This window comes from Aquila chrysaetos, chromosome 17 (assembly GCF_900496995.4).
Source record: "Aquila chrysaetos chrysaetos chromosome 17, bAquChr1.4, whole genome shotgun sequence".
Lineage (NCBI taxonomy): Eukaryota > Metazoa > Chordata > Aves > Accipitriformes > Accipitridae > Aquila > Aquila chrysaetos.
In genome coordinates, this window is record NC_044020.1 from 29,118,166 (window position 1) to 29,143,428 (window position 25,263).

The 25,263-nt window shown below is 39.2% G+C and overlaps 1 protein-coding gene across 5 annotated transcripts; it reads left to right on the forward strand.

Moving 5' to 3' along the window:
* The first annotated feature begins 1,650 nt into the window (after positions 1-1,650).
* Positions 1,651-22,127, forward strand: TTLL1 (tubulin tyrosine ligase like 1). Of its 5 annotated transcripts, XM_030040248.2 has the most exons (11): positions 5,042-5,143; positions 6,044-6,163; positions 6,549-6,681; positions 8,477-8,685; positions 10,496-10,676; positions 11,767-11,901; positions 12,067-12,175; positions 15,437-15,580; positions 17,317-17,403; positions 18,567-18,730; positions 20,272-22,127. In XM_030040248.2, exons 3-11 carry the CDS (start codon positions 6,569-6,571, stop codon positions 20,399-20,401), a joined length of 1,272 nt encoding a protein of 423 aa, XP_029896108.1. In that variant the 5' UTR covers positions 5,042-5,143; positions 6,044-6,163; positions 6,549-6,568; the 3' UTR covers positions 20,402-22,127. The 5 variants fall into 5 exon arrangements, with proteins under 5 accessions (XP_029896105.1, XP_040985409.1, XP_029896108.1 ...); XM_030040245.2 differs by lacking the exons at positions 5,042-5,143; positions 6,044-6,163 and adding an exon at positions 1,651-1,763; XM_041129475.1 differs by lacking the exons at positions 5,042-5,143; positions 6,044-6,163 and adding an exon at positions 1,651-1,763 and having other exon boundaries at positions 8,477-8,667.
* Positions 22,128-25,263: the final 3,136 nt, after the last annotated feature.

Consider the following 25,263-nt stretch of genomic DNA (forward strand, 5'->3'; position numbering starts at 1 on the left):
TTTTATGCCATGGAACTATAACTTTGATTAAGGACTGCTGAATTAAGCTAAAAGACTCTTAACGTAAAAAAAACCCAAACAACTGTTTCTGTCCTTAATGAATTATTTAATAATACATTTTTAAAAAGTGGTACTTTTTCAGCTTTGCCCTGTGGTATGATGGATGCAGGGATGAAAAAAGGATTGATAGCAAGGAGAAGATTCAGGTTCACTTTACTTGCTGCCAGTTGTCACAGCAGACATACCTTCTTGGTTGAAAGAAGGCTGCAAAGGCTGCTCCATGCTCTCTTCTGCTGCCAAGAGGTATTGTGGTGCCAGGAAATTTCCACTCCACGTGACCGAAGGAAGATACGCTGCATTTTGTGGCTGCTGTCATAGTTAAACTAGAGAATATTTAATAGCTCCGGTTATATTAATTATTAAATTTAACTGTTTCTTCGTAGTTGCATCCATGGAACTAAGCTGATTACCATAGGATGATATGGTACATCGTAGGGCATATTTATTACATTCAGATTATTTGGGGAATTAAGGTTCTTGGGGAATACAGATTCATATCTGAGTTATTTGCTGTGCACCAACACACTGCAAACTGTTTATTTCAGCTACTGTCTCGACAGATCCATTTTTTAATAAGTAATTTGTCTTACAGAATGAGTAATTTATTTCACCTTTATTTTTTCCTCAGAGACTCTTCGAATCTCTGGAGTTCATTATGTAATACCTTATTGTTTTGTATTGAGCCTATGACAAAATGTCAGTAACCTTAATATATGTCAGGTCCCTTAACGTAATCTCTCGTACCGGGAGGAATTTTGTATGCCTAAATCAGGCTTCTCTACACAGACACTAATACCGTAACTTCTCAGGTACTGTTTCTCTCACCCAGTTTTCACTGCAAAGTACAGTTGTTGGCAATTTTGGGGAAAATTCGCACACTTCCTCAGAACAGTATCAATACAAAAAAAGATATTCCTACAGCCATATGGTGATGGACCTCTTACACCTGGTGCGCTCCAACAGGAACTTGAGCTTTGGCGTGAGCGCCCTGGGATTTTTTAGGTATTCTGGCAACATCTAGGCGTGTTTTGCCATGCTATGACCTTCCACAAACCTCCATTTACTCACGATGTTTGTCAGGGACTTTTTTTCCGACAATGGGGCAGGCCCAGGCCGCAGCGGCTTAAGATCAAAACGGCCCCGGGCACAGCGGATGATGGCGAGAGAGACGGGCAGGTCTCGGGGCCCTCCTGTCAGGCTCGCAGCGTGTAAAGGGGGACGGAAAAGGGCGGGAGAGACCACGGCCTGGCGCGGGCCCCGAAGGGAATACCACCCTTCCCTTCGGGGCCCGCGCCGGGCCCCGGCCTCGCCAGGCACCTTCCGCACCACTCCTCCCTCGCAGCACGGCTACCGAGAGTCTGGGCCGCCGCGGCTGCCGCTGCCGCTCCCGAGCAGCGACCCGCGCCCCAGCCCTCCCCGTTAGGCGGACAAGATGGCCGCCGGCCCCGCCGGGCTGCGCAGACCCCGCTGACGCTCGCGGGGCGGGGCCGCCGCGCGTCTCCCTGGCAACCGAGCTCCACGCCCCCCCCGCCGCTGCCTCCGCTCCGGAAGCCCCGCCCCCGGCGCGTCGCAGTTGCTAGGGAGCGGCGCCGGAAGGGGCGGGGCGCGGGGCCGGGCGCGGAGCCGGCGGCGGGAGCGATGGGAGCGGCCGGCGGGGACGGCTGGGCCTGAGGGGGGGCCGCGGCCGCCCCTCCCGCCGGCAGGTGAGCGGGGGGCGCGGGTCGTGTCGTGGCCCCGTCCCACACACACACACACACACACACACACACACACACACACGCGCGCGCTGCGGGCTGCAACCGCCCGCCGTCGGGGGAGGCGCTCGGCCCGGGGCTGTCGCGACAGCTGAAGATGCCTGCGGGATCGCGACGCTTCCCGGGAGATGGAGGGGGCTGGTGGTCGTCTGGCCCGGGCTCCCCGTGCGGGCCCGCTCTCGGAGGGTGCCTGGGATGGACGGGGGCAAAGCCAGCCGGGGTCAAGCCTATTCGTGCGGCTGTCGCGACACGGCGCGTGGCGCCGCGGGTGAGGCGTTGGTGGCGGCCCGAGCGCGGCTGCCTCCCCTGCGGTTCCCTGCGGGAGCGTGTGGCCTGCACGCGTGTGCTCCTGGGGCGTTTGGTGACCGGCTCCCCCGGGCTCCTCGCTTCCTCGGCTCCTCTTTATCCCTGACGTTTGGGGAATTGCTCTGGCAGGCCCTCCCGGTCTCGTCTGATGGCACAGCTGCATCAGCCGAACTGGATTTTCCAGTAATAAACTCAATAACGAGCCACAGTTACGTTTTCAACTGTGAGAAGCAAACAGAGCTTGCTAGGTCAGGTGCCGCAGACACCGGTGCCACTTACTTACACTTATTTTGCAGTGTGAAAAGACGGTTTGCCATCAGCATGAGTAGCTTCTGTAGTGGCGGTAATGACGACCGGAATGCTTTCGGATCTCACTGTCGCCTGGTGGATTTGTTCCCCGGGCAAGAGGCCCCTGCCTTGGATTAGGCTGCTGCTGGGATTCCTTACGTTTACTTGCTGCCCCTGGCACCAGCAAATTTTTTGGCAGTGTTTTGGGGAAGCGTCAGGCCTGCTGTGCCTGTGTGATATACTTTCTGTCTCATGAGTAGGAGATCTGGTGCTCTGCAAAGGATTTCACTTACTGTACCGTTACCCTACTGTACGCAGGCTAGGGCTGTGTTATACAGCTCTTCTTTGATGTTTACCGAAGCAAAGAATCTCAACTGACCAGAAGTTTGAATGCATGGCTATGTCGTGGAATCTTATCGGGTTATCTAGAATACCTAATTGCGGATTAGAGGATTCCTGTAGAAAATGATATTGTATTAAAATTATATTATTGGAAATAAGAAAGTTTTTGATACAACTTAATAAAAGTTATTTTTTATGACTGCTTGTTTGTGGGTTTCAGTAATCAAATTACACAAAATCAGAAGATTTTATTTACAGGCCAGTTAAACATCATCTGAGATGATCAAACTGTCCGCATAAACCAAGGACTAATTTTCAGTCTGCTGTTGTATGGCTATCCTTTCAATCCTCCTGTAGTGGGATGGATCTATAAGGCCTAAAGTTCCCAAAATAGGAAAAGGATGACACTCTTGTAATTTTTCTTTTTATTTGTGGCAAAAGTTATCTTAAATTTTTAGCTTTGGTTTAGTTTTAACTCGCCTTTCTGTGGGTGAGTCTTTGGTTGAATTGTCTCTGGCTTCTGAAATCAAACAGCGTGGTCTCTGGTAGTCAGATAGCATAACTAGTCGTGGAGCAGTCCCACCTGCTACCACAAAATTCGCTTGCTGGATCAGTACATGCAATCTTTCAGGGTTCCTTGCCATAGGGTGTATAGCATGTGTTGAAATATCTTCATGACGAGTCCTATAGAAAGGATGCTGTGACAGCTGTTGCATTCCAGGGTAGAAATGAGGTTGCAGCATCAGAAGTGTTGGCAAAGTAGCCCTGCTTGTGGCAGTGCACCCGGTCTCTCAATCTTTGCCAGGCAGCAGCTACGTGCTCCTGTAAAGACAGAGGCGCAGGCAGCTACATTTGTCTGATTCAGCGTTTCTGGAAGAACAAGCCCTGAGGTCAGTTGTAGCTTAGGTACTAAGGCTGCTGGAGTGAGACACGCTTGGGAAGTAGAGAGCCAGATCAGGGAGTTGGGTGACAGAGAAACAGGTATAGCGTTGGTGTTGGATGTTGGTAAACCTAATGGGGTAGCTTGGAGATGTGGAGGATATGTTTTAAGGCTCTTTGAAAATTTTATGTTGTGTTTGGTTACTGCTGTCATAGCGTTTAACACATTTCCTTTTGAAGGGACAATTCTATTCCAAGTTGACTAATCCCTGAACTTTTAAAACCACAACAAGATGGTGTGTGGTACTAGTGAGTCACTGATTGTGAATCATACATGCTTCAGTACAAATAAATGAATCCCTTTGTTTCATTTATTTTTGTTTTGGTAGTGTCTGGAAGGCCCAGAGAAAGATCATGACCTTGTAGAACTAGGTGTTGTATAAGCATACACAAAAAGACAGACCCTGAGCCTTCATATACCCTTTTCTATCTGTCTATTTAAGCTTGATTTCAACTTGTTTTACCAACAGGAATAAAAATAAGTGTGTCTAAAACTCTCTAAAATCAGAGTCTAATAGTAAACATTTCTGCCTTGTGGAATTTGGTAGTTTAAATAGTCTAGGAAGGAAAAGGTGGCAGCACTATATAATGGGCTATGCCTCCCAGGAAGAGAGAAACCATAGGGGTGTTAGCTTGCTGGCAAATGTACATCTCCATATCTAGTCCTGGAAACTGAAGACCCCTTGAATTCCAGTCCAACATCTTAGTTGCAGAAATTGTATTAACTACATTCATTACTTGCATTAATTACAATACTACATTTGTAAAGGTGATTTGAAGTATTAATTGACTTTTCAATGGAAAATTACATGTAGAAGGAGCAGTAGATGGTGTTATGTGTGTGTGTAACTCCGCTCTCTCCCACTCCCTTGTATGGCCGTTTTTGTTCTTGGGAGAGGCGTGTGCCAAAGAATCAGCTTTTGGCTCAAAGAGATTTTCTTCTGAATTAGCACTTCTCTGCAGTTGATTTCTGTGAAACCTAACTATGAAAATTCACTAGGCTGCCTGCAATTGTAAAACTAATTTGCAGAATGAACTGCAGAAAGACTAAACAGCAATGTAGAAACTGCTTATGAGAGCTGTCTACCCTTGACTTTATCAGTTATCATCATTTGCTCATGAATACATGTTAGCTTGCTTAATAGTTGTATATTAATCAGGCCTAGATACTGGGAGGCCGGGCTTCAGCACTTACTTAGAGACGGGTAAATACATTGTTCGTTGTGTTCTGTCCACATCTACTGGACTGTAGGCTTTTTGCTCTAGAGTATGTATGCGTGAAGGACGACATGCTTCAATTAATGTTTCTTTGTCCCCATCTTCATTGGTATTACATTAATGCACGATATGAGACACCGTGTGAAGGGGATCTCACCAAACAGCCCTTGTAAAGGGGAGTGGAAGCAGGTGAGTGCCTGCTGCTGTCGGAAAGCTTCAGCCTACACTTCAGAGAGGTAGTAATGGTGGGTACTTGTCCTCACTCCTCCTTCAGTGCATTTGTTGCGCATTTCCACCATGCTAGACTTGGCTGTCTTTCTCAAACAAAAAGGGCAAGGAGGTAACACAATATATCAGAGGACTGACAAAAGTAACTTGAGCCCCCCAGAACCAGACAGACATACATCCATAAACTGGACTGCATTGAGCGGAGGCTTACCGAGATGGTCAAGGGCCTGAAGCACTTGTCTGGTGAGGAGAAGCTGGGGCAAGTGTGTTTCTTCAGCCTGGAGAAGAGGTGGCTCTGGCGTCACCTAATAGCAGCCTGCCTGTACCTATGAGGAGGTTGTCAAAAAGACAGACCCAGGCTCTTTAGCGTGGTGAAAGGTGAGAGACGACAGGCATAAGCTGAAAGAATAGAGGTTCAGAATATATGGAAAAATACATGGAAAAAAACCTTTTTCTCATGGGGCCAGTCAAGCAGTGAGACAGGACACCCAGAGAAACTGTGCTGTTTCCATCTTTGGAGGTTTTCAAAACGTGGCTGGATAAACCTCTGAGCAACCTGGTCTGACCTCATAGCTAACCCTGCATTGAGCAGGAGGCTGAACAAGAGACCTCCTGAGGTCGCTTCCAGCCAGAATGGTTGTGTGATGCTAATAGAAAAAGCTGATCTGGACAAGTGAGAGATCTAATGTAGAAAGTGACACCTAGGTGTCATGAATTGAAATGCAGCTTATAGATACTGTTGTAACAACCTTAGGTTTGGGGAAATCCTGCTGTTGAGGGTTTAAATGATATCAACTTATCCATATACCCTGCAGCTAGAGCAGAAGGCAAAATCATGGCTGCATGAGATATAGAGAAGACAACACAAAGCTGGTAACGTTACTTTGGTTCCCTTCCTTGTGGTATAGCAAATCATGATTCTCGATAGAGCATGTAATGGATTTCTCTTGGAATTGTTTTCTTCTGCAGTCCCTGAGTGATCCATATGAACTCCTCTACTTCAAAACAAAGCAAAAAAGTATATGCATGTGAGTCTTGGTTAGAAATAATAAAATCTCTGTGCTCTACGCTTGGTTCTGTAAACATTAGCCAGTAAGTGTACGATAGGGATTTCTGTCATTAGTGTATTTAAGGGGAGACATGAGTTGTGTGCCCATTCATAAAAGGTGGATTGACTGGGCAGCGTGAAAGGTCCTTGTAACTGGTGTCCTTGTTTGCAGTTGTGCAGTTGACAAATGCAGGGTTTCAGTCTGAACCTAAGATGTTATTTTCCTTGATTTTTAAATGAATTTACTTCTATCTTACTTATGTTGAAGTGCTTTCTAGATGCCGCTTTTCTTCCGCTTTGGCTTTCCTAGTTTGTACTCTCCCCTGTTTTCAACTTCACATCTTTAAACTTTTCTTTACTAACAGGTTGATTCTGCATTAGGATAATGGCAGGAAAAGTAAAGTGGGTAACTGACATAGAAAAATCTGTTCTAATAAACAACTTTGAAAAAAGAGGCTGGATTCAAGTGGCAGAAAATGAAGACTGGAATTTTTATTGGTAAGTACATTAAAAATACCGATTTCTAAATTTGTGAAGCATTTTAATGTCTTACGTTAATACTATTAATAATATAACAAAATGGATATTGAAAAATGAAAGATGCAGAAATTATTGTTGATTTACTGCAGTGCTCCTAAGAGAGTAACATTGTTTCATTCCTTCTGTAATTTCTTAGGCTATTGCTGGTCTTCTGTTCAGATTTGCATTGGTAGATTCCTGTATCTGTGCAGGCCTGCTAAAGTCATTGGGATTCCTCAGGGTAGAAGGTCCCATCTGCATGGATCCATTCCCATGCTACTGATCTCATGTATCTTTGCAGTTTGCCAAAGGTTTTGCCAGGGAGTGGAAAGTCAGTGACCTGGTGAGATATCGATCACTTCTTGGAATACCAATTGTAAAAAGCCTAGGGGAAAGGCTGTGTTCAGTGGTTTTTGCTTTGAAATGTGATACCTGACTTTATTCAATTATTTTGTATGCAGTAAGCAGAATTTTTCTCTTACTGTTGGAGGGGATTTGTGGCCTGAGGGGAATCTTTGAATGTATCTCTTCCCAAAATTTTCTGACAACACAACATAAGCAAAATAATCCAAGAGTACACAGTTCCAATATATGATAAAATATTCTTTTATCAGTGTAATGGAGGCTTGCCCTGTTACCAGAGTCCAGGCTCCTGTAATAAAGGCCTTGAGAACCGTACTTTCCTTCTCCTTCATGATAATGATTTATATGCAGACTCATTATTCAACATTTCAATACTGAGAGTGAATGTGAAATTAAATCAAGATAATGGTGAAAGGAGGAGAGTAGATAATCTAACTTCTTATTTGGCATTTGTCTAATATAAGACCATGAAATGCTGCCCTAGAATGCAGTAATCTATTAATTGGCAGAAACAATACTCTAAGTAAGCCAAACAATTTATATTGTCCCTTTCAAATAGGACAGAATGGCGGTTTCTGCTGCCAAATGTACCCTTTGTGAACCATTTTTTTAAATGGGTAGGAATCTACTAATCTGCTCATGCTTTTGGAATGCAGTTGAGGGGGGAGTGGGGGAACAGGGCATTCATGGAAATTGTTGTGTGACTGGTTGTTTTGGGTTTGGGTTTTTTTTCTTCCTGAAATGATAATGTAGGATTGATGGCATTCGGGAAATATTCTTAAATTTCCAATGGGTGACATCTAATACAGAAAATTCTTCATATCTACAGCCCTGCTCTTCTCCTCTGTGAAAAATGAAGTAGATAACTGATTTGATGACTTTGTCACTGCAGCTCTCTGATCTGGCATTTATGGGTGTTTTTAGCAAAATCTCTGAATCGCTGTTTTCAATTCATATGCTTGAAGTCCTTTACAATCCAAATAGCAAAGTAGTCAGTAGGAGTTGTTTTTGTGGCTTTTTTTAAGAGGAAAGCTGAGTTGCCACAGAGTAACAGATTTGGAAAGATGCTTCTGTAGCATTTGGGTGTGCCTCAGTCATTTTTAGGCCCTGCTGGGGGTTCACCTGACTATGAACAAGCCAGAATCCAGTAGGGCCAAGTTGTCATCTTCCTTTCCTCACTTTCTGCACCAGTTTCAGGAGTAGTAGAGGGATCGATAAAACATCCAGCAGGATTTAATTGGTTTTGCTAATAGAAGTTCAGGATGTGTAGGATTGTTACTGCAGCAAAATATTACACTATAAAGAGAAATGAGAGAGAGAAAAGATGAAGTGAATGTAACAAAAAAATTTCAACTTTGTCCTGAATTGTGTTTCTTGGGAGAAATCATTTGGTATCTGTCTTTGCTTTCAGGATGAGCGTACAAACAATCAGAAATGTTTTCAGTGTGGAAACTGGTTACCGCCTCTCTGATGACCAAATTGTCAATCATTTCCCAAACCATTATGAACTGACCAGAAAAGATCTGATGGTAAAGAATATCAAGCGATACAGGAAAGAACTTGAGAAAGAAGGAAGTCCTCTTGCAGAAAAGGATGAAAATGGGAAGTATATTTATTTGGGTATGTGGTTCTCATTATCAGCATTAATCATTTTTCCTATGTAGTCAATACCCTGGAATTGAGCCAGCTTTTCTGTGCATAAAGCACTGAACCTCTGAAGTGTTAGAACATTAAAGTGACTATCTTGAAATGCTCTGTCCCTGTCAATTAAATAAAGTGCACTTTATCCTAAAATTGTTTGCTGCATTCTGCAAACCTAACAGCCTTCTCTCTCTGTCTTCTCTTCCTTTTCCCTCCCCTCAAAGCTGCCATTAGAGCATAAGGAAACACAAGAATAGGGAAAGTGATAAAAACAGTAGTAGTGAATATTTCATATGAAATACTATCTTTTCAAAGCTTTTCACAAACCTTGCTTTGAAGGATAATGGCTAATATTTTACAAATTGAGAGGAATAGAGGGGATGCCACTCGTTCAGGGTCTTTGTTGAAATTAGAGGCAAAGCAGGAATAAAAGATTGAACATTTCTGTTTCCCTGTTGTATTACTACAGGAGTAAGTCCCTATTCATTCACTGTGTACTTGCTCGTATTCAGCAGTATTCAAGGAGGAGCACGAATCCAGTTTGTGTGCACGGAATTTGTATTTAGACTTAGCTTTGTAGGTAGTAAGGTCCTTAAAGAAGACTGAACTTAACAGTGTAGCATTAGCAGAAGCAACATTGGATGAAGTGATAATTAAATTATTATTTTTAAATGTAAAGGTACAGAAATAGCTTTATAACTAGGCTTTTTGTGGTTGGGGAGGGAGCCTGGGGGAGGAGTTAGTTGGTTGGATTTTTGTTGGGTTTTTGTTTGGGGCTTTTTTAGGTTATTTTGAAGAGGGAAAATTTTGGGATTAAGGTACTTTGCAATAAGATTAGGCGTGAAACCAAAGGGCTCTGGAACTTCGTATGAGACAGGATTGGAGTTTTTTTAATTCAAAAGTGAAAAAACATCTGAAAATCTTAAACTGGAGCAAAAACTGAAGTAAACTTTTGCAGAAGGTCTCTGGACAGAACTGAATGAATAGACTCCTCAGAGGAGAAATTTGGAGGAAGCTGGGAGCAAGTAATGACTGCTAGAAAATAAATTAAAAAAAAACCCAAACAAACCCCCCTCCCTAAAACCAAACTAGCAATAGATCAGGAATGATGAGAGTAAAGTTGTTTTGGAGCTCAGAAACCATTGGAGTGGAACAGAGGTGGGTATATGTTGAGTTGATTTACATCTTGAGAAAGTGAAATGAAAGCACTGTTCATCCATGTAAGGAAGAAGCAGTTCTGTATGGATGGAAGTGAAGATAATCTGACAAAAAGCAAGATTTTCTTTAGATTTCAGCAGACATGGTAATACCGATTGTGGGAGCAAAGAAGAATTACTAATGGGAGTTACATGGAAATAAAAATTACCACATCCAAAGGGGAAGCAACATCAACATTCACATTTTTGCATGCACAGAGGATGATACAGTGGTTAGTGGAATGGTAAAAGCTGACATAAGAAATTGAGAAAGTTTGATAAAGTTAAGTTGGAATGGTGTATAATACTCTAATTTCACAGCATAGAAACAGAAGAAGAAAATTGATTCATGTGAATTAAAATCCATTAATCTGAAGTTAGCAGCATGCAGTATTTTGCAATTGTTTAAGTAAAAACTAAAAAAACAGAATTTAAATGAGATAAAAAGCAACATGAGTCTTGATGAAGATGGATCATGCCAGACTGGAAAACTGAAAAGACAGAAATTTTTCTTAGTCTATATGTGTCAATAGCCTTATCAGATATAGTGTCCTTAATTGTGCACCTTTTTTTTTTTCCCCCCCTTAACTCAGATTTTGTTCCTGTTACTTTTATGCTTCCTGCCGATTATAATCTCTTTGTTGAAGAATTCAGAAAAAATCCCTCCAGCACTTGGATTATGAAACCTTGTGGCAAAGCTCAAGGAAAAGGAATATTTCTAATCAATAAACTCTCCCAAATTAAAAAATGGTCTCGAGATAGCAAAACATCTTCGTAAGTTCTTTAAACCCAAACACTTTATTGTACTTTCTGTAATCAGGTGTACCACATCAACATGCTAATTGTCTGATGCATGGAAAAAGTATTCCATTATTATTGCTTTGTCGTTATATAGTTAGTTTTGCATTTAATCTCAGTTGTTATCTGACTTCCTCCTTCAAGCAGGTTTTATTACGATTTGTTTTGGTATGAGGAGGTACAAAGAACTGTTCAGTTAACTATTCTTTATAAAAATGCTTTCAATGTTGTTGGGGAAAAAATTGCACAAAAATAAATTGTTCTGCTTCATAGTATTAAATACCAGGAAGCAAGAGAAAAATATTTCCCTAAGCAATTTCAATCATTATTTTATTTAATATATAGTAAATCACTTTTTAAATTATTAAAAAGGAAGAATGCATTTATAGGAAATAAATACATTATCCGTTTGGAACACAAAATAATACACCTCATGTTGGTGATCTGCTTCCAAATGGATGAAACAGGTCAGCAATCTATGTTTTTCTCTGACTAGTAAAAATTTTGATCACACAACTAATGTTAATTTTTTTCCTGTTATAAAGTGACTGGCTGAATATCACTTGAGTGTTTTCCCCCCCTTCCTGTTTGACTTGGAATCTGAAGAATGTCACAATCTGAAAGTTATTTTAGCTTTTCACAGTGGTTTGCAATTGCACACCAAGCATAACTACAAATATTCTAGGAGTATAAGACCTTGACTAATGAAGGTAACGTAATACGTACTCTTGGCTTGTCTGAACCATGCCAAGCTCTAAATGCTCTCCAAGGAAGACTGGCTTGTAGAGCTGCTTTCTGAATGAGGCTTGGTCAGCTACCCTATTAACTTCCAAACTGAGTTTAAATGGTTAATTGATCTTGGTCATCGTTTAGTTTAACTTTTTGGCATATAATGCCTGATGCCAAGTGTGTATTATTAACCACTACAACTTTATACATTGTCTTGGCAAAAGATGCAAGATTTCAGTCAATCCAAAATTTACAGACTGCTTCTAAAGAAGACGACGATTTATCAGATTATATCGTTGCAATTGTCACATTCTGAAATGTGATTTGTGTTTTTCAGGTTTGTATCTCAGTCTTCCAAAGAAGCCTATGTGATTTCTCTTTATATCAACAATCCGTTACTTATTGGTGGAAAGAAATTTGATCTTCGTCTGTATGTTTTAGTATCTACATATCGTCCACTGAGATGTTACATGTAAGATTGTATATATTTGTATTTTGTTTTGAGAGAATGTTTAATGTAGTGAAAATAATGTTGTGCTTGTACAAAGAAGTTTAACATGTACATGGTATCCTAGGATGCTCTTTTCCTTATTTCTTATTGGGGTTTAACACATTTTAATGACTTTTTGCATTTAAGGTATAAACTTGGATTTTGCCGGTTTTGCACAGTAAAATATACACCAAGTACAAGTGAATTGGATAACATGTTTGTCCATCTTACAAATGTTGCCATTCAGAAACATGGGGTAAGTGTACTGAGTTCTTAGGTCCTCTTTTGTTGCAAGACTGATTTTCTTAAATTGTCCCAAAAACTTGGAATAAAAAGGTTTTATTTGTCATATTCTTCATCATCTTGCAATTAAAATACTTCAACTTGAACTTACAAGTAAATAAATTTTAGAAGACTGCAGATCAAAAGTATGCAAGATAATGAGTTACAGCTCTGTAATAGACTGTGATATCTTCAGTATTGTGTTGCAGTAGTTGAAAGCAGGGGTTTTCTTTTTCAAGTCTCCTGTCATTTAAATGCTAATATGCTCACTTAGCAATTGATTCTGTGAGCAGTGGAATTAATGAAGCCTGGTTCCTGTGGATTTGTATTTTATAATAGCACTTTAATATCACCTTCCTGATCTCTCCTTCCCTCTCTTTCTCTCCCATGCAGTTAATTCAGCTTTCCTATTTACAGCACTTGTTCATCACAGTACTTTCCAACTTCTTCCTATGTTTCCCTCCCCTCCCGCCCCCCCCTTCCTTCTCTGGGTAAGAAAGGGAATGTGCAGTTGTGAGCTTGGAGTTAAATGTTTGCTGCCTGGCCAGCTGGTGACTTCGTCTTGAGTAGACAGAGATGGAGTTCTGCCTGCAGAATGGTTCTGCCCTGTAATTTGCCATTGACATTTATAAAACATGTGGAAACGTGATAGCTTTGACGGCACTTCCCTATGTCAAAATAGGCTGAAATTCACCAGTGGGAGGAAAGGCTAGTGGGTCAAGGGTGACATGAGCAGATGGGCTATACACGATCGCTGCCCAAGCCTTATTTCTTCAGGGAATCCACTTGATGATGATGACTGTCCCTTTTGCATTTTTAGCAGATGTCTGTGATTTATAAACCATGCCTCTGTTACAGTAATTAAAACTCTATTGTCGCACTTCCTAATTTCGTAGGTTTTATTTTAAGAGTATGGAAAATAAATGTGTATGTACATACATACACTCACAAGATATATATGATGTATCTTAAATTACAACCTTGCTAAATGTGCCTTGTCTATTACTGTTCTGTAAGATGTGCAGCATAGCAGAACTGTTTTTATCTGGATATTCCTGTAACAACAATGTGAATTACATATGTCACTTATGGTGGTAGTTATAAACTAAGGTAAAGTGTCAAAATGTGGCATTTTTCATTAATACAAACATTTTCTTGCTCAGTTGCTGATTTGTGAAGTGCTTCAAACACATTATGGTTTGACAGGGCACACTTGAGAATTAGTTGTGGTGAAAGCAGATCCCGTGCAACTTAGAGCACAAATCATGCTGTTGTTGCCAGTGGCAGTGGAGAGGTGAGGCATATGATATGTTGCCTATCCCGTTATTATGCACCCTTTCATCTTCTCTACCAGTTAAAGAATGGCCTTCAAGATCTCTCCCAAATAAAAGTAGAAGTAAAAATAGTGGTGAGGTCACTTTGAGAGAAGAAAGAACAACAGAAATGGGTATAGAAGTAGCAGCTTAAAAATGTGGAGTCATTACTAGAGTATTTGAAAAACTTTTTATAAATTCTGAACCACTAATATCTGTTGAGTTTTGCAGAAAGAAGTGAGAGAAGTTTAATGTAAAGCCACTCTATCCATCCTATCTGTCCTTCTGTTTTAAATGTGTCTGTAACTTTGGAGGCACTTAGGCTGTACAGTTTTAGAAGAAGAACCTAATTTGAACTGTCAGGTAATTTATCCAAATTATGATGAGGTCTGGAAAAACTCTTTTAAGTTCTAGCTGTTAATCTCTATTCTAAGCCCTATGTGAACTGTAGAGTTCCAGTGTGTTTGTACCCTACAAGCTCATGGGAAAACAGCTGTAATTTGAAAAGTGTAAAAGTCAGTATCAGGGAGAGGGAAAGGGTAAAGTGAAGGAAGGAGGGTAAGTCAGTATACCCGTTGTAATGTTTGTGCTGGAAAATACAGTTCTAAGTCATTATTCACTGCATGTGTAATACAAACAAAACAACAGTAATTCTTCTACTTAATTATTTTCAGTTAGTGATCTTTTATGTAGCCTGCAATATTCTACTTTGTTTTCATATTTTTAATTAAACAGCTGTGATTGTGTAAAGGTCTACCCAGTTGCAATCTATTTGGATTTGAGTACTTGTTCTGAAATGCAAAGAGGGTTGAAACTTTGATCTCTGCTCCCTTGCTGGAATCTGGTCTCAAGACATTTTTTCCATGCAACAAGTCCTGAGAACCATGTTTCAGAACTTTATTTGTACAGTCCAGTTTTCCAAATTCACTAAGGGGAGAGCTGTAGAAAAAGCCTAAAAATAGTTAGAGGCTTTTCTGACCTTGTCTTAGAGGATGACAGATTTTTGTTCCTCTGAGAACTTTTTTCTGCTCTGTGCATTCTGTGTTTTATAATTTAACAGGCATACAATCATTAATTCTTAGAATTGCTCTGAGGAGAACCTTTATAAAGGGACAAAGCATTTGTCCTGAGAGTTATTCAAGGGCTGAAGGTGTGTCTTTCCATCAGTAAGAATACCCTCAGTTTGCTCTTGTCTTTCCGTTTAAAGAGAATATAGTGCAGAGCCTTGATAGCCTCTGAAAAGACAAATACAAGGTAACCCTTTTTCCCCTGTTCTGTTTCAGTAGCACTTAGTGTTTTTTCTATGTCAGAATACTGAATTACTTGAAAAATTAACCTTTAAAAATAATTCAGGTGTCATTTCACTGTCTTCTTGAATGTAACTGTTGTCAGTAGCACCATTAAGAAGATACTGTGTTTGCCTTTTGGGAAACAGACAAGTTGCATTTTAAATGAATAAAAACACAGACAAGCACTTTCAAGTACTGAATTTTAAAACAGCGAACTTCAGTGAAATTTAGCTATTGCTCACTTAATTATTTCTCCCTTATCCCCAGAGGAGGAAAAAGTTAAATTCTTTCCTTTCACATTTTAAAACTTGTATTTCCAAATCATAAATTATGTTTTACTATAAAACTGTCAAAGTACCAGTTGTTTTTTAATTCTAAGAAAGATTTATTACTTGATTTGCAATGTGTCATATAAACATATACAGCTATAATAAAAATAGTTGTTTATAAAGAGGGCAGTTCAAAGTAAAGCTGAAGTCTTCATAAAGCTGTAAAATAGAGTAAAAAAAAATTGCTGAGTTTGTTTTTAGAGCAATATTTGTATGTAAGTATAAGTGGGGTTTTTGTGTGAATGAAACAAAACTGCTGAACAACTTCAAAATCTTAGACTGAATTAACTCCTTAACTCTTCAGGATGATTACAATCATATCCATGGAGGCAAGTGGACAGTGAGTAACTTACGCCTGTATCTGGAGAGCACCCGTGGAAAGGAAGTCACAAACAAATTATTTGATGAAATTCACTGGATAATTGTGCAGTCACTGAAGGCTGTTGCGGTGAGTACTGTTCCTGGAATGCTGCCAGCGATAGCGTTATGGCTGCAGGCTTCTCATAACCATGAAAGTGAGTTTGCCATCAAACCCCCTAAAATCTATTTCCTGCTATTTGAGTGATGGTGTTGATGCTGATTTCTGCAATTCTGTTCTCTCTTGATTTCTCTGAGCTGAGTAAACTTGAATCTTGGGTGGGTGAGCTATCTGTGCATATTGAAGTGAATGAATCTCTTTCCTTGAGGGCTCTGTGAACTATTTAATATGACTTGGTACTGCCCTTGTGAATAGTGTTAAGCTCTGCCAAGGTGCGTGACGTCACTTCAGCAATAACAAATGTGTCAAAGAAAAAATAGCTCTGGAGGACAATTTGTCAAAGAAAAGGTAAGGCTATTAGTTCAGCAGAGTTACATAACTTACTTTCATCTCTTTTATACACGAGTCACGTAGTTATCATGAACTCTTTCTTAAAAAAACCCAAAACAAACCAATCCTCTGCTTGAGTGACTTTCTAGTGTTTGGGTAATATCCCATGATTACATTAGAGAGCAGGTATCACGCTGTGGGTCAGCTGGGGAAACTGAAGAGCTCACTGGTGCCAAGGAATGTCCTGTTCCCAAGTGCGTGGTCCTGTCATCTCTTCCGAGTTGATCCTGGCACCATCATGAGCTGAATCAGCTCACTTGCCCAACTGACAATTGCTGTCTTGCTTTATTGATGGGTTAGTATTCTGCCAGTGTAGTAAGCTGAATCACCTCACTGAAGGACCAGAATCAGCACGAGAAAGAGGGACAAGGTCATGAAGGTAGGATCAGCAGGAGGTGGGGAAGCATGGCTCAACTCGGCCTCTGCTGTGCAATCATATTTGAAACCAGATGTGAGAAGAAAAAGGATTTGATCCAAATGTTAGCAGAACCTTAAAAGAGAAGAGAAAAAGTGTTGAGAATGATTGAGCATGAAATGTTTTGGTCCTCTGTCGTTCTGACAATGGCAAATGTAATGAGAGATGCTTGTTCCTCCTTCCTCCTTTCAGTCTCTGAAGAACTGAAAAGCTTTCATTATTAGTCTAAGGGAAAACGTCTTGCTAACCTGTTACAAACGTTTCTTTAAAAGATCTGATGAGATTTGTGTAGAAGAAGAGTCTTACCATGCATACTGTAAATGTTTAGCAGATGCTGGAAAACTGCTGATTCTCTAGAGGATGTGAATCTAAGCACAACTTGGTCCTTGGTCTCTCTTGGCGTTCGGGCTTATAGTTGACGAGCTAATTATAATTCTAAGATGTATCTGGTAATTGTTTGACCTCAAATTTCAGCGTAGTTACAGCAGCATAATAAAAGAAATGTCTTTGAATAAGTCTCCATTTTCTGAAGTTTAATGAATTCACAATTATGTGAAGCTGTGTTATGTAAATTTTAAAACTTCCTGATTTCTCCTTATGCATGGAGGCTTTAAATATTATTATTACTCTTGCAAAATATGAAAACACTTTCATTTTCACGCTGGAAACATAATGGAAAATTAATGTAACTTAGTACTTGGCATTAATGTGATCATTAATACTGAAATATTTACTTAACAGCTTGGAAAAAAGAGGCAATCCTAAACTTACTAGTTAGCAAGCTTATATTAGAGTTGCAACACTGAAAACTGTTGTTTTTCTAGCAAACAAAGTGTGTAATCAGGTTACTTACTGAATTGTTGATATTAATACATATTGTTGTCTTTTTTTTTTTTTTAAGCCTGTAATGAATAATGATAAACACTGCTTTGAGTGTTATGGATATGACATTATCATTGATGACAAGCTTAAACCATGGCTAATTGAGGTAAAGTTACGTAAAATAACTTCCTTCTCATTTCACAGAATAAAACTAAGTAGATTTCAATGTAGTCTTTCCTCTTTTGAAAAAATATCTTTTGTTCCTCAGGTAAGTGGATTAAGAAAATTGTTGGAAAGTAAAATAGGCCATGTGATGACCAAGCTGGCATGTGCTTTTGTTTCCTATTTGTTCAGTGTTTCTATTTGTTTGTGGCTTTCTGTTTTGTGTTTTAATCCAGTGCATCCATACAACTGGACTTCAGAAGCAGTCTGAATGTTAGAGGCCCTATTAGATACTGTATCAGTAGCTGGTAAATTGGCATTGGCTTGATGGAGGATAACATCAAACTTAAGTTTTAAATGCTGTCATGTCCTTAATGTTGCAGGTTGAGAGGAAGGAGGAAGAGGGGTACACAAAGGATAATTGGGCTATTTGGAAGGCTTTTTTTTTTTCCACATAAACTTCTCTTTAGTGTATTAACTTCGAATCTGTACGTTCAACATTAATTTTATCCAGCCCTCTTCCTTCTCAATCTAATTGAAAGTAAAAGGTCAAAGATAAATGGACTTTATAAAAAACAAAAATTAAAAAATCTGTTTATTGTTCTGATACCACTTCTCCATAATAAGTGTGGAACCCAAGAGATAAATTAAATGAAGCCCAGTTGTAATTAAAACAAGATGCAATGTAGTGCTTTGAATAGACAGCATGTATGTGTTTCTCCAGCTCACAGTTTAACAGGGGAGAACTTGGATTAAGAACATAAATAAAAGCTGTTTACTTAGAAGAAACCCACAGATTCCTGTATATAACAGCTGTTGGAGTGAACCAGGCAAATTGTAAGCACTGAAATTTATGCGGTTTGTATCCATGTAAGCTTAGAAAATTAAACAAAAATCTGTGTCTTGTCTGATTAACCCTGATGAATCTAGTCTCAACACAAATCTTCAGGCTGACGATGCAGACACTTAGTGGTGTGGTGCTTTTGTTTTTAAGTAAAAAGAAAAATGCCCAGTGGGGGATTCCTTCCATTGTCTGAGGAACTGAAAGATGTGCTTTGAGACGCAGAGTCTTAATTTCCCAAATAGTACATATAGTCATCACACATGCTGTTTGGAGAACTATATACCACTCAAAAAATTGATGCTGACTTCTTTTTTCTTTTGTAGGTTAATGCTTCCCCTTCTCTTACTTCCAGTACTGCTAATGATCGCATTTTGAAGTATAATCTTATAAATGACACACTTAACATTGCTGTGCCTAATGGGGAAATTCCGGACTGTAAATGGAATAAGTCTCCACCAAAAGAGGTTCTTGGCAATTATGAAGTCTTGTAAGTTTTATCAATGTTCTATATAAGTGCAAATGTTTTTCAGTCACCTCACCTTTTTAATGTGTAATGTAGACCACGGAGATAAGGTGAACTTCATTCTGATGTGAAAAATGGGCAGAAAGTACCGCTTCTTTCTTTTTGGAGCTGGAATAGCAATGTTGGAGGCAGGAGTGCTTTAAAGCAGAGCTGTCTCACCCCATCTCCAGAGGGAATGTTACTTGTCTGATAAGCCCCTGCCTGCACCTTCTGAGCTTCCAGCAGCTGGATTTGAGGGATAGAGGCAAAGAGAGTGTTTGTCTTCTATGTGTGTAGAACTTTAATTGTATTGAGTGTAATATATAGATGGTAGTTACATAGATATAATAGCTATTTGATACAAATTTTCTCTCAGTTCATAGAAATGATGCCTCTCGACTCCTGTAATTCGTGGATGTAATAATAATGAGTTGTCAGATATTTTTTAAATTCCCCAATCTGTATTAGAAAGAGAGAAATTAAGGAGACAGACATCTTTATATTGGAGTGTCTGAAGGATTTATCTAGGATTGATTGGTCTTATGCAGAGGAACACTGATATAAATACCATATTGATGATACAGTTTCTCCTATTTTTTTGAGAAAATGTTCAGATAGGTTCTCTAGCACTAGTGGTACAATTGTTCAGTATGTCAGGAATGTGGTTATGTACATAGTTGATCCACTAGTTCATACTGATCTTAAATACTCTTTCTATATACTAGTAAAGACAGTTAAATATAATATTGGCTGAATTATGATTTAAGTTCTAATGAATGTTATATACATGGTAGCTGCAAATACCTATACAATAGTGTAACTAAGTATATATTATGACTGTTGTACAAAATATTGTAGTATTATCTTTCAATAATTATAATTATGCATCTATAGCCAATTTGTGCTTGGAATTTGTAGCAGCTGAGAAGTAAGTATACACTGAGGTTATCTGAGGCCATAATGGGCTTGGATATTTAAAGAACTACTTGTCACTGTGGTTAAGTGTTACAAAACATATGTCATCAAATGCATTTAATTTAAGCACACTGTTGTTTGTTCACCTTGTTCTTTCCCTACTCACTCTCTGATGCAACAATGGAGTTTTTTAACACTGCAGCTAACAATCCTCTGGAGCAATAACTTAAGACTTTATTAAACTGCCAGCAGTTTGATGTTCCTGCTGTGGTTACAGACCTATGTAGTGAGGAGAAGTACAGAAGTACATGGGAAATTTCACAAGCACAAAATTTCACAGACTCTGGAGTTTAACCAAAGCTACCAGATGATTTCTTTCTTTCAAAAAGTAGCTGAAGATATTTTAGTTGATCTGTATTGTAACATCATGTGGTAGTATATTTCCTTGAATAATAGCTGCATATCAAACTATGCATGTGTAAACCTGTGTGTAGAACAGCTTGTATTACATTTCAGTGCTAGATATTAAGCAAAATAGAATATGGGGGACCCACTCTTGTTTGTGTAGTGAATAGCAGGACAAAGCATTGAATGGGTTATCTTATTTTCAGATACGATGAAGAGATGGCACAAAGTGATGGGCCTGATCGTGACTTACGAAGTCGTTCTGGACAATCAACGGGAGTAAAAGGAAATCGTGCAAGAGATTCAGGAAAGCCTGTGCTAACCACCTGGAAGTGATAACAGAAAAAAACAGCTGCACTCTTGGTAGGAAGACATCATGAACAAAAATGCAGTTTTTGAACAGATTCCTCTATTTTGCTACATTGCATGTGGGAAATATTAAAAGGGGACAATGCAGCCTTTGAAAAGAAGTGAAACAAACACTCTAAAACCAGCAACTGTACTAGACATACACTGACTTGATGATTATTACAATAATATATGTAGTATGTATGTATATATAATTCTTTTATATATATATATATATATATATATATATACTTTGTATAAACTAATATTCTCTTAGTAATGATTAAGAACTTTCTTTATAAAGATGACAACTCAAAATATGCATTCTGAAAGAAACCCCTTGCTGTTCTGGATATAATTTATTTCCTATAGTAGCTTATCCCTAGCCCCTATAATAAATGAGCTGTGGATTTGGTAAAAGGGTGGTAGTGATGAGTGTTAATATTGTCACAGTGATGGTTCAGATTCCTGCTAGTAAAAGAAGAGCAACTAGAAAAAATAGTAATACATGGACTTGAGGCTATTGTCAATTAATGCAGCTAATGATTTATAACCAGTATTAAGAAAATGAAAAGCAACTCTTCATATGCTGAGGGGTTTGGTTTGGTTTATTTCCTTTAAGTGTTTTAAGCTGCTAACTCTTTAAAGGTAGAAAGTTTCATGGACTGAAAGAGTGTTTCAAGTGGTATATTGATGCATTATTTCACTAGCCATTAATTTTTATTTCAAGATAATATATGTCTGTGGAAAAACAGAAAAACAACTACATACTGTAATATATCTCATTGCTTGAAGCCGATGATAAATCCTTATTTACATCAGAATCTCTTCATGTATTTATGCATGAATGTAAGTACAATATCTATATATTTTTGTATATTTTGTGTGCACTGTAACAAAATTGTTGCACGTGGTAAGCTATTTCTGGTAGCTATGATAACAAAAGTTGTGATGGTTAGCTACCAAAATGTATAGAGCAAAAGTTAAAAATAGGTATTTCAGTCCTCTAACAGCATAGCATATAAATAAACTAGTGGGGTCTATGATTGGCTGTTGCTTCCACTTGCATTTCCACCAGTTATTGGGCAGTTATTTATAAATGTCAATGTGCAGTTCTGGTTGTCTTTATTCTCCTTCCCCCTCGTCCCTTTTCCTTTTCTTTTTTTTTTTTTTGATAGTGGAGTATTGCAGAGAGAAAGCCGAAGGAGGCTGAGACTTGCAAATGTCCATGTAGAGATAATACGCTCTAATCTGGATGCCACTAGTGCAGTGACACTCAATCTGCCTGCCACAGCAGGCTACATGCTTTGTCCTCCTATGTGGCAGGCCAGTAAAGTGCATGCAAAGTAAACTTAACCTCTCCCAAAATTTTGAGTTTCTTGAACACGTAAAACAGACTACCTGCACCACAGAAAATGTCAGTCCTTCTCCTGCTTTTGAAGGTCCTCCTAGAAGAGGGTAGCTGCTCGCAAGCTGTGGTCTTTGGGACAGTTGGTGTTGATAACTCTCAGTCTGAACACAATCCAGCTAGAGCAGTTTGGGCTGGGGAGGAAGGGCAGATGGGGGCTGGACTGACCAATACTCTTACACATGATATGGGATTCATCCTTGCAATAAAGAATGAAATATGTAGGCTGAATGAGTCACTTCAAGTGTAATCCTCATCTTGACTGATCTGTATATTCCATTAAAATAAAGACCAAAATCCAACTGATTCTCTGGTCATCAAACTTGAATCTTCTCATTGGTCTTCACAAAAGCATATTCAAGTTGGCTCTTGAAATAAGGCTAAGAAAAGATGATTATTGCAGGATAGTAAAGCTCACCTACATTCCAGATCTCATAGTTTTGGGGGTTGGGGTTTTCTGTTTGGTTTGGTTTGGTTTTTCTTAGTTCCTAAGTGTGAGTCTTGCTTGTATATTTGAACCTTGACTGTTAAGCTACTCTTAAGTGGATGTGTGGTCAGATATTAAGTGTTGTTTTAATGATGTGATATTTAGTGGGCAGATGTTTCCGGCTTTACCCCCAACTGCCTGTTGGGGGTAAAGTAGGAAGTAGTGACAGCCTTAGGAACTATGAGTAGTAAATAGTATTTGGTAGTCTGGTTATATTTCTTGCAGACAGGCAACACAACAAGGATACTCTGATAAAAGGAAAATGGAGCTTTCTCTCACTTTCATTTCCACTGCTTGTAATTCATTTCTTTATTAGCTTGGACAAAGGAGGATGTTGTTGTAGTAGTCTTGTTCTATCATAACAGTAGCACTAGCAAGGATGGCTACAATAGAATGATTACTCCTTTCCTTTATCTTCTTTCCTGTTCGTGCAGCCTACACTGGTGGGACTTTATAGGGAAGAAATATATTGAGAAATGCAGATTCTGGTAAAAAAGTCAACTTCACACTTACTTTTTAAGGATGTAGAAGTCATAACATACTAACTGAGCTGCAGTGACTTTCAGTCTCCCTTTTGGGAAGGCCTAATGTGAAAGCAAAAACAGGTCTGGGTTATTAGGATTTATTGCTGTAGAAAGCTTTGGAGACTTAATCCAGGGGATACTTTTTAGCTGTAATTTCACAATGAACCAAAACTGATGGTAGCATCTAAACAATCTTGTTCTTCCAAACTTGTTTGTAGGAGGTACTCTGTGTTGGCAGCGGTGTCTTTACAGCTGGGCAGCAAGTTGAATCAGGGCCTCCAGAACACAGACATTGACAAGACAGAATAGGAATGGTACTATGTGTAATATTACTAATATTGAATAATCCTTATTTAATTGTTTGGGGGTTTTCTAATGGCTTGGAAAGGGTCAACTCATTTGAGCTTGCACTCTTATTATTCAGTATAAGAATGCATCTCTTCCAGTCCTGACTTCTGAAAAGTTGTCATCATGTTAAATCAGTGGAAATCTTACTATTGCTTTCAAAGAATAAGGATTTCTGTCCCAGTGTGTAGCAGATATATTTCATTCACATATAGTATTTGCAGAGCAGTATTTTATATGGAAAATATTTTTGTAGCAGAGCTATCTGGAACAAGCAAATCCTTCTCTCTGGCCACTCACTGTAGTATTGGGAAAGCATATTTCAAACACTTGAGGATGAAACATCTCTGTAAAATATCTAGTAAATTATCATTACTAACTCAAAATCAAAACATTCAAGTATTACTAATTGGGGGAAAAAGAAAAAAGAAAAAAACCAACTCTGATAGGAATCTTTGACTATGTAGTACTTAATCTCAGAACTAGCATTTATGATGTCATATTTTACACAGTTATATCTCCAACCAATGTACTGCTAGTAATTTATCCTGCTGACCCAAACATGAATTCAGTAATGCAATGTCCTTTTTCAGAGAGCAAAAAGTCAAAGAGACTGCAGATACAGTGACCCTCTTTTCCTGATCTCATTCCACTTTCTTTTTAAAAACAATAGACTAGTGATTAGATACATCAGACTGCTTTCTCCTCATTTCCTTTTCCAACAGGCTTTTTGCAGAGGTTGAAGTTTGAAGGCCTAACTATATTTTCACTTCTAATACCTGAAAAACCTGTGGATGCAAAGGGAGTTTTAAGTAACAAAACTGAAATAACATGAAATTCTAGATGACTTAAGATTGGCTTTCTGATTATCAGTAACAAACAAATCCCCCCAAAACTGTAAGCAATCAGGAAGTCTTCCTTTTCTATGAAGAACTTCAGGCCTCACGTACGTAAGTGAAATGTTCTTGAGAAACTCAAAATTTGGAACCTCCGTTGCTATGTAATATCTATTTTTCCGTGTAAGACCTGTTGAAAAATACAATGGTTCTCTGAAGGCATTTGAATAAGGAAAGGGTCATGGTCTGTGTTAGCTGGAATGAGAGTTTGCTCTGTGCATGACGCAGCTTGTCTGCAGACTCAGAAACAGGAGGATGACAAGGAAACAAAAGCAGTCATAGCTAATAGTTCAGGGGGAGGAGAAGGAGGGTAGTATGTGGGTATCACCCTGCGAGATGCTTGTCTGTACGTGGTCTTGAAAGGTAAAGGTGAAAATCTGTTAAGAAGGAAGAGAAACTGGAAATGAAAACTTTCATTGTCTACTCAGGGATAAAATCTTTAACTTTTCACTTCTACATCCTTAACTAAATCTATTGCTGTCGTAGGACAGAACTAATGGTACAAAGTGGTGTACAAGCTGGTAACAGCCTGGGGTGTGCACTGCTATCAGCTGGAACTGCGGTGATTAGGGAGATGTGTAGGACACTTGGGGCATGTGTCTACTATAGGAGTTAAGGGGAGTTGACTAAAGGTGTGATGCTAACATGGATAATAAAAGATGTTAAACCTCGTGTGGATGCTCTCATTCAAAGGTAAGGTAGCTCTTTTTGCTGGAGCCTAATTCTCCAAAAGATTAAAGACTGTTTTGCCTCTGACTGAGAGGGCTTAAGTGGGCTTAAATCTGAGTGACTGCAAGCAGAGAAGCTCTTAGTTCTGAGTAACTAACTGTGGCCCTAGGCCAATCATCCTCCAAATGTATCTAACTGTAGGATAAAGAAACTGTTTTGGCTTTCAGTGGAGCAAAATAAATCAGAAATAATAGTTCTCAAAAGTTCTGACCGGCTAGTGTAATAACTTGCCAGGCAGAGCTAAAATAAATGTGCGTCTCAGTCCTAAAATACTGTTCTTCATATGCTCAAGTGATCACTGGCATAACGACAGTATTGTATGAAGAATTAAATAGACAAGCTCTGAACAGCTAGGGGAATTGTTATAATGACATCAGTGTAGAAGGAGCTTATTGCTAGGGTTGAATAGTGGGGCTTGCTTCCTGGGCACTAACCTTTCTCCCTATTAATTCTTTGACATG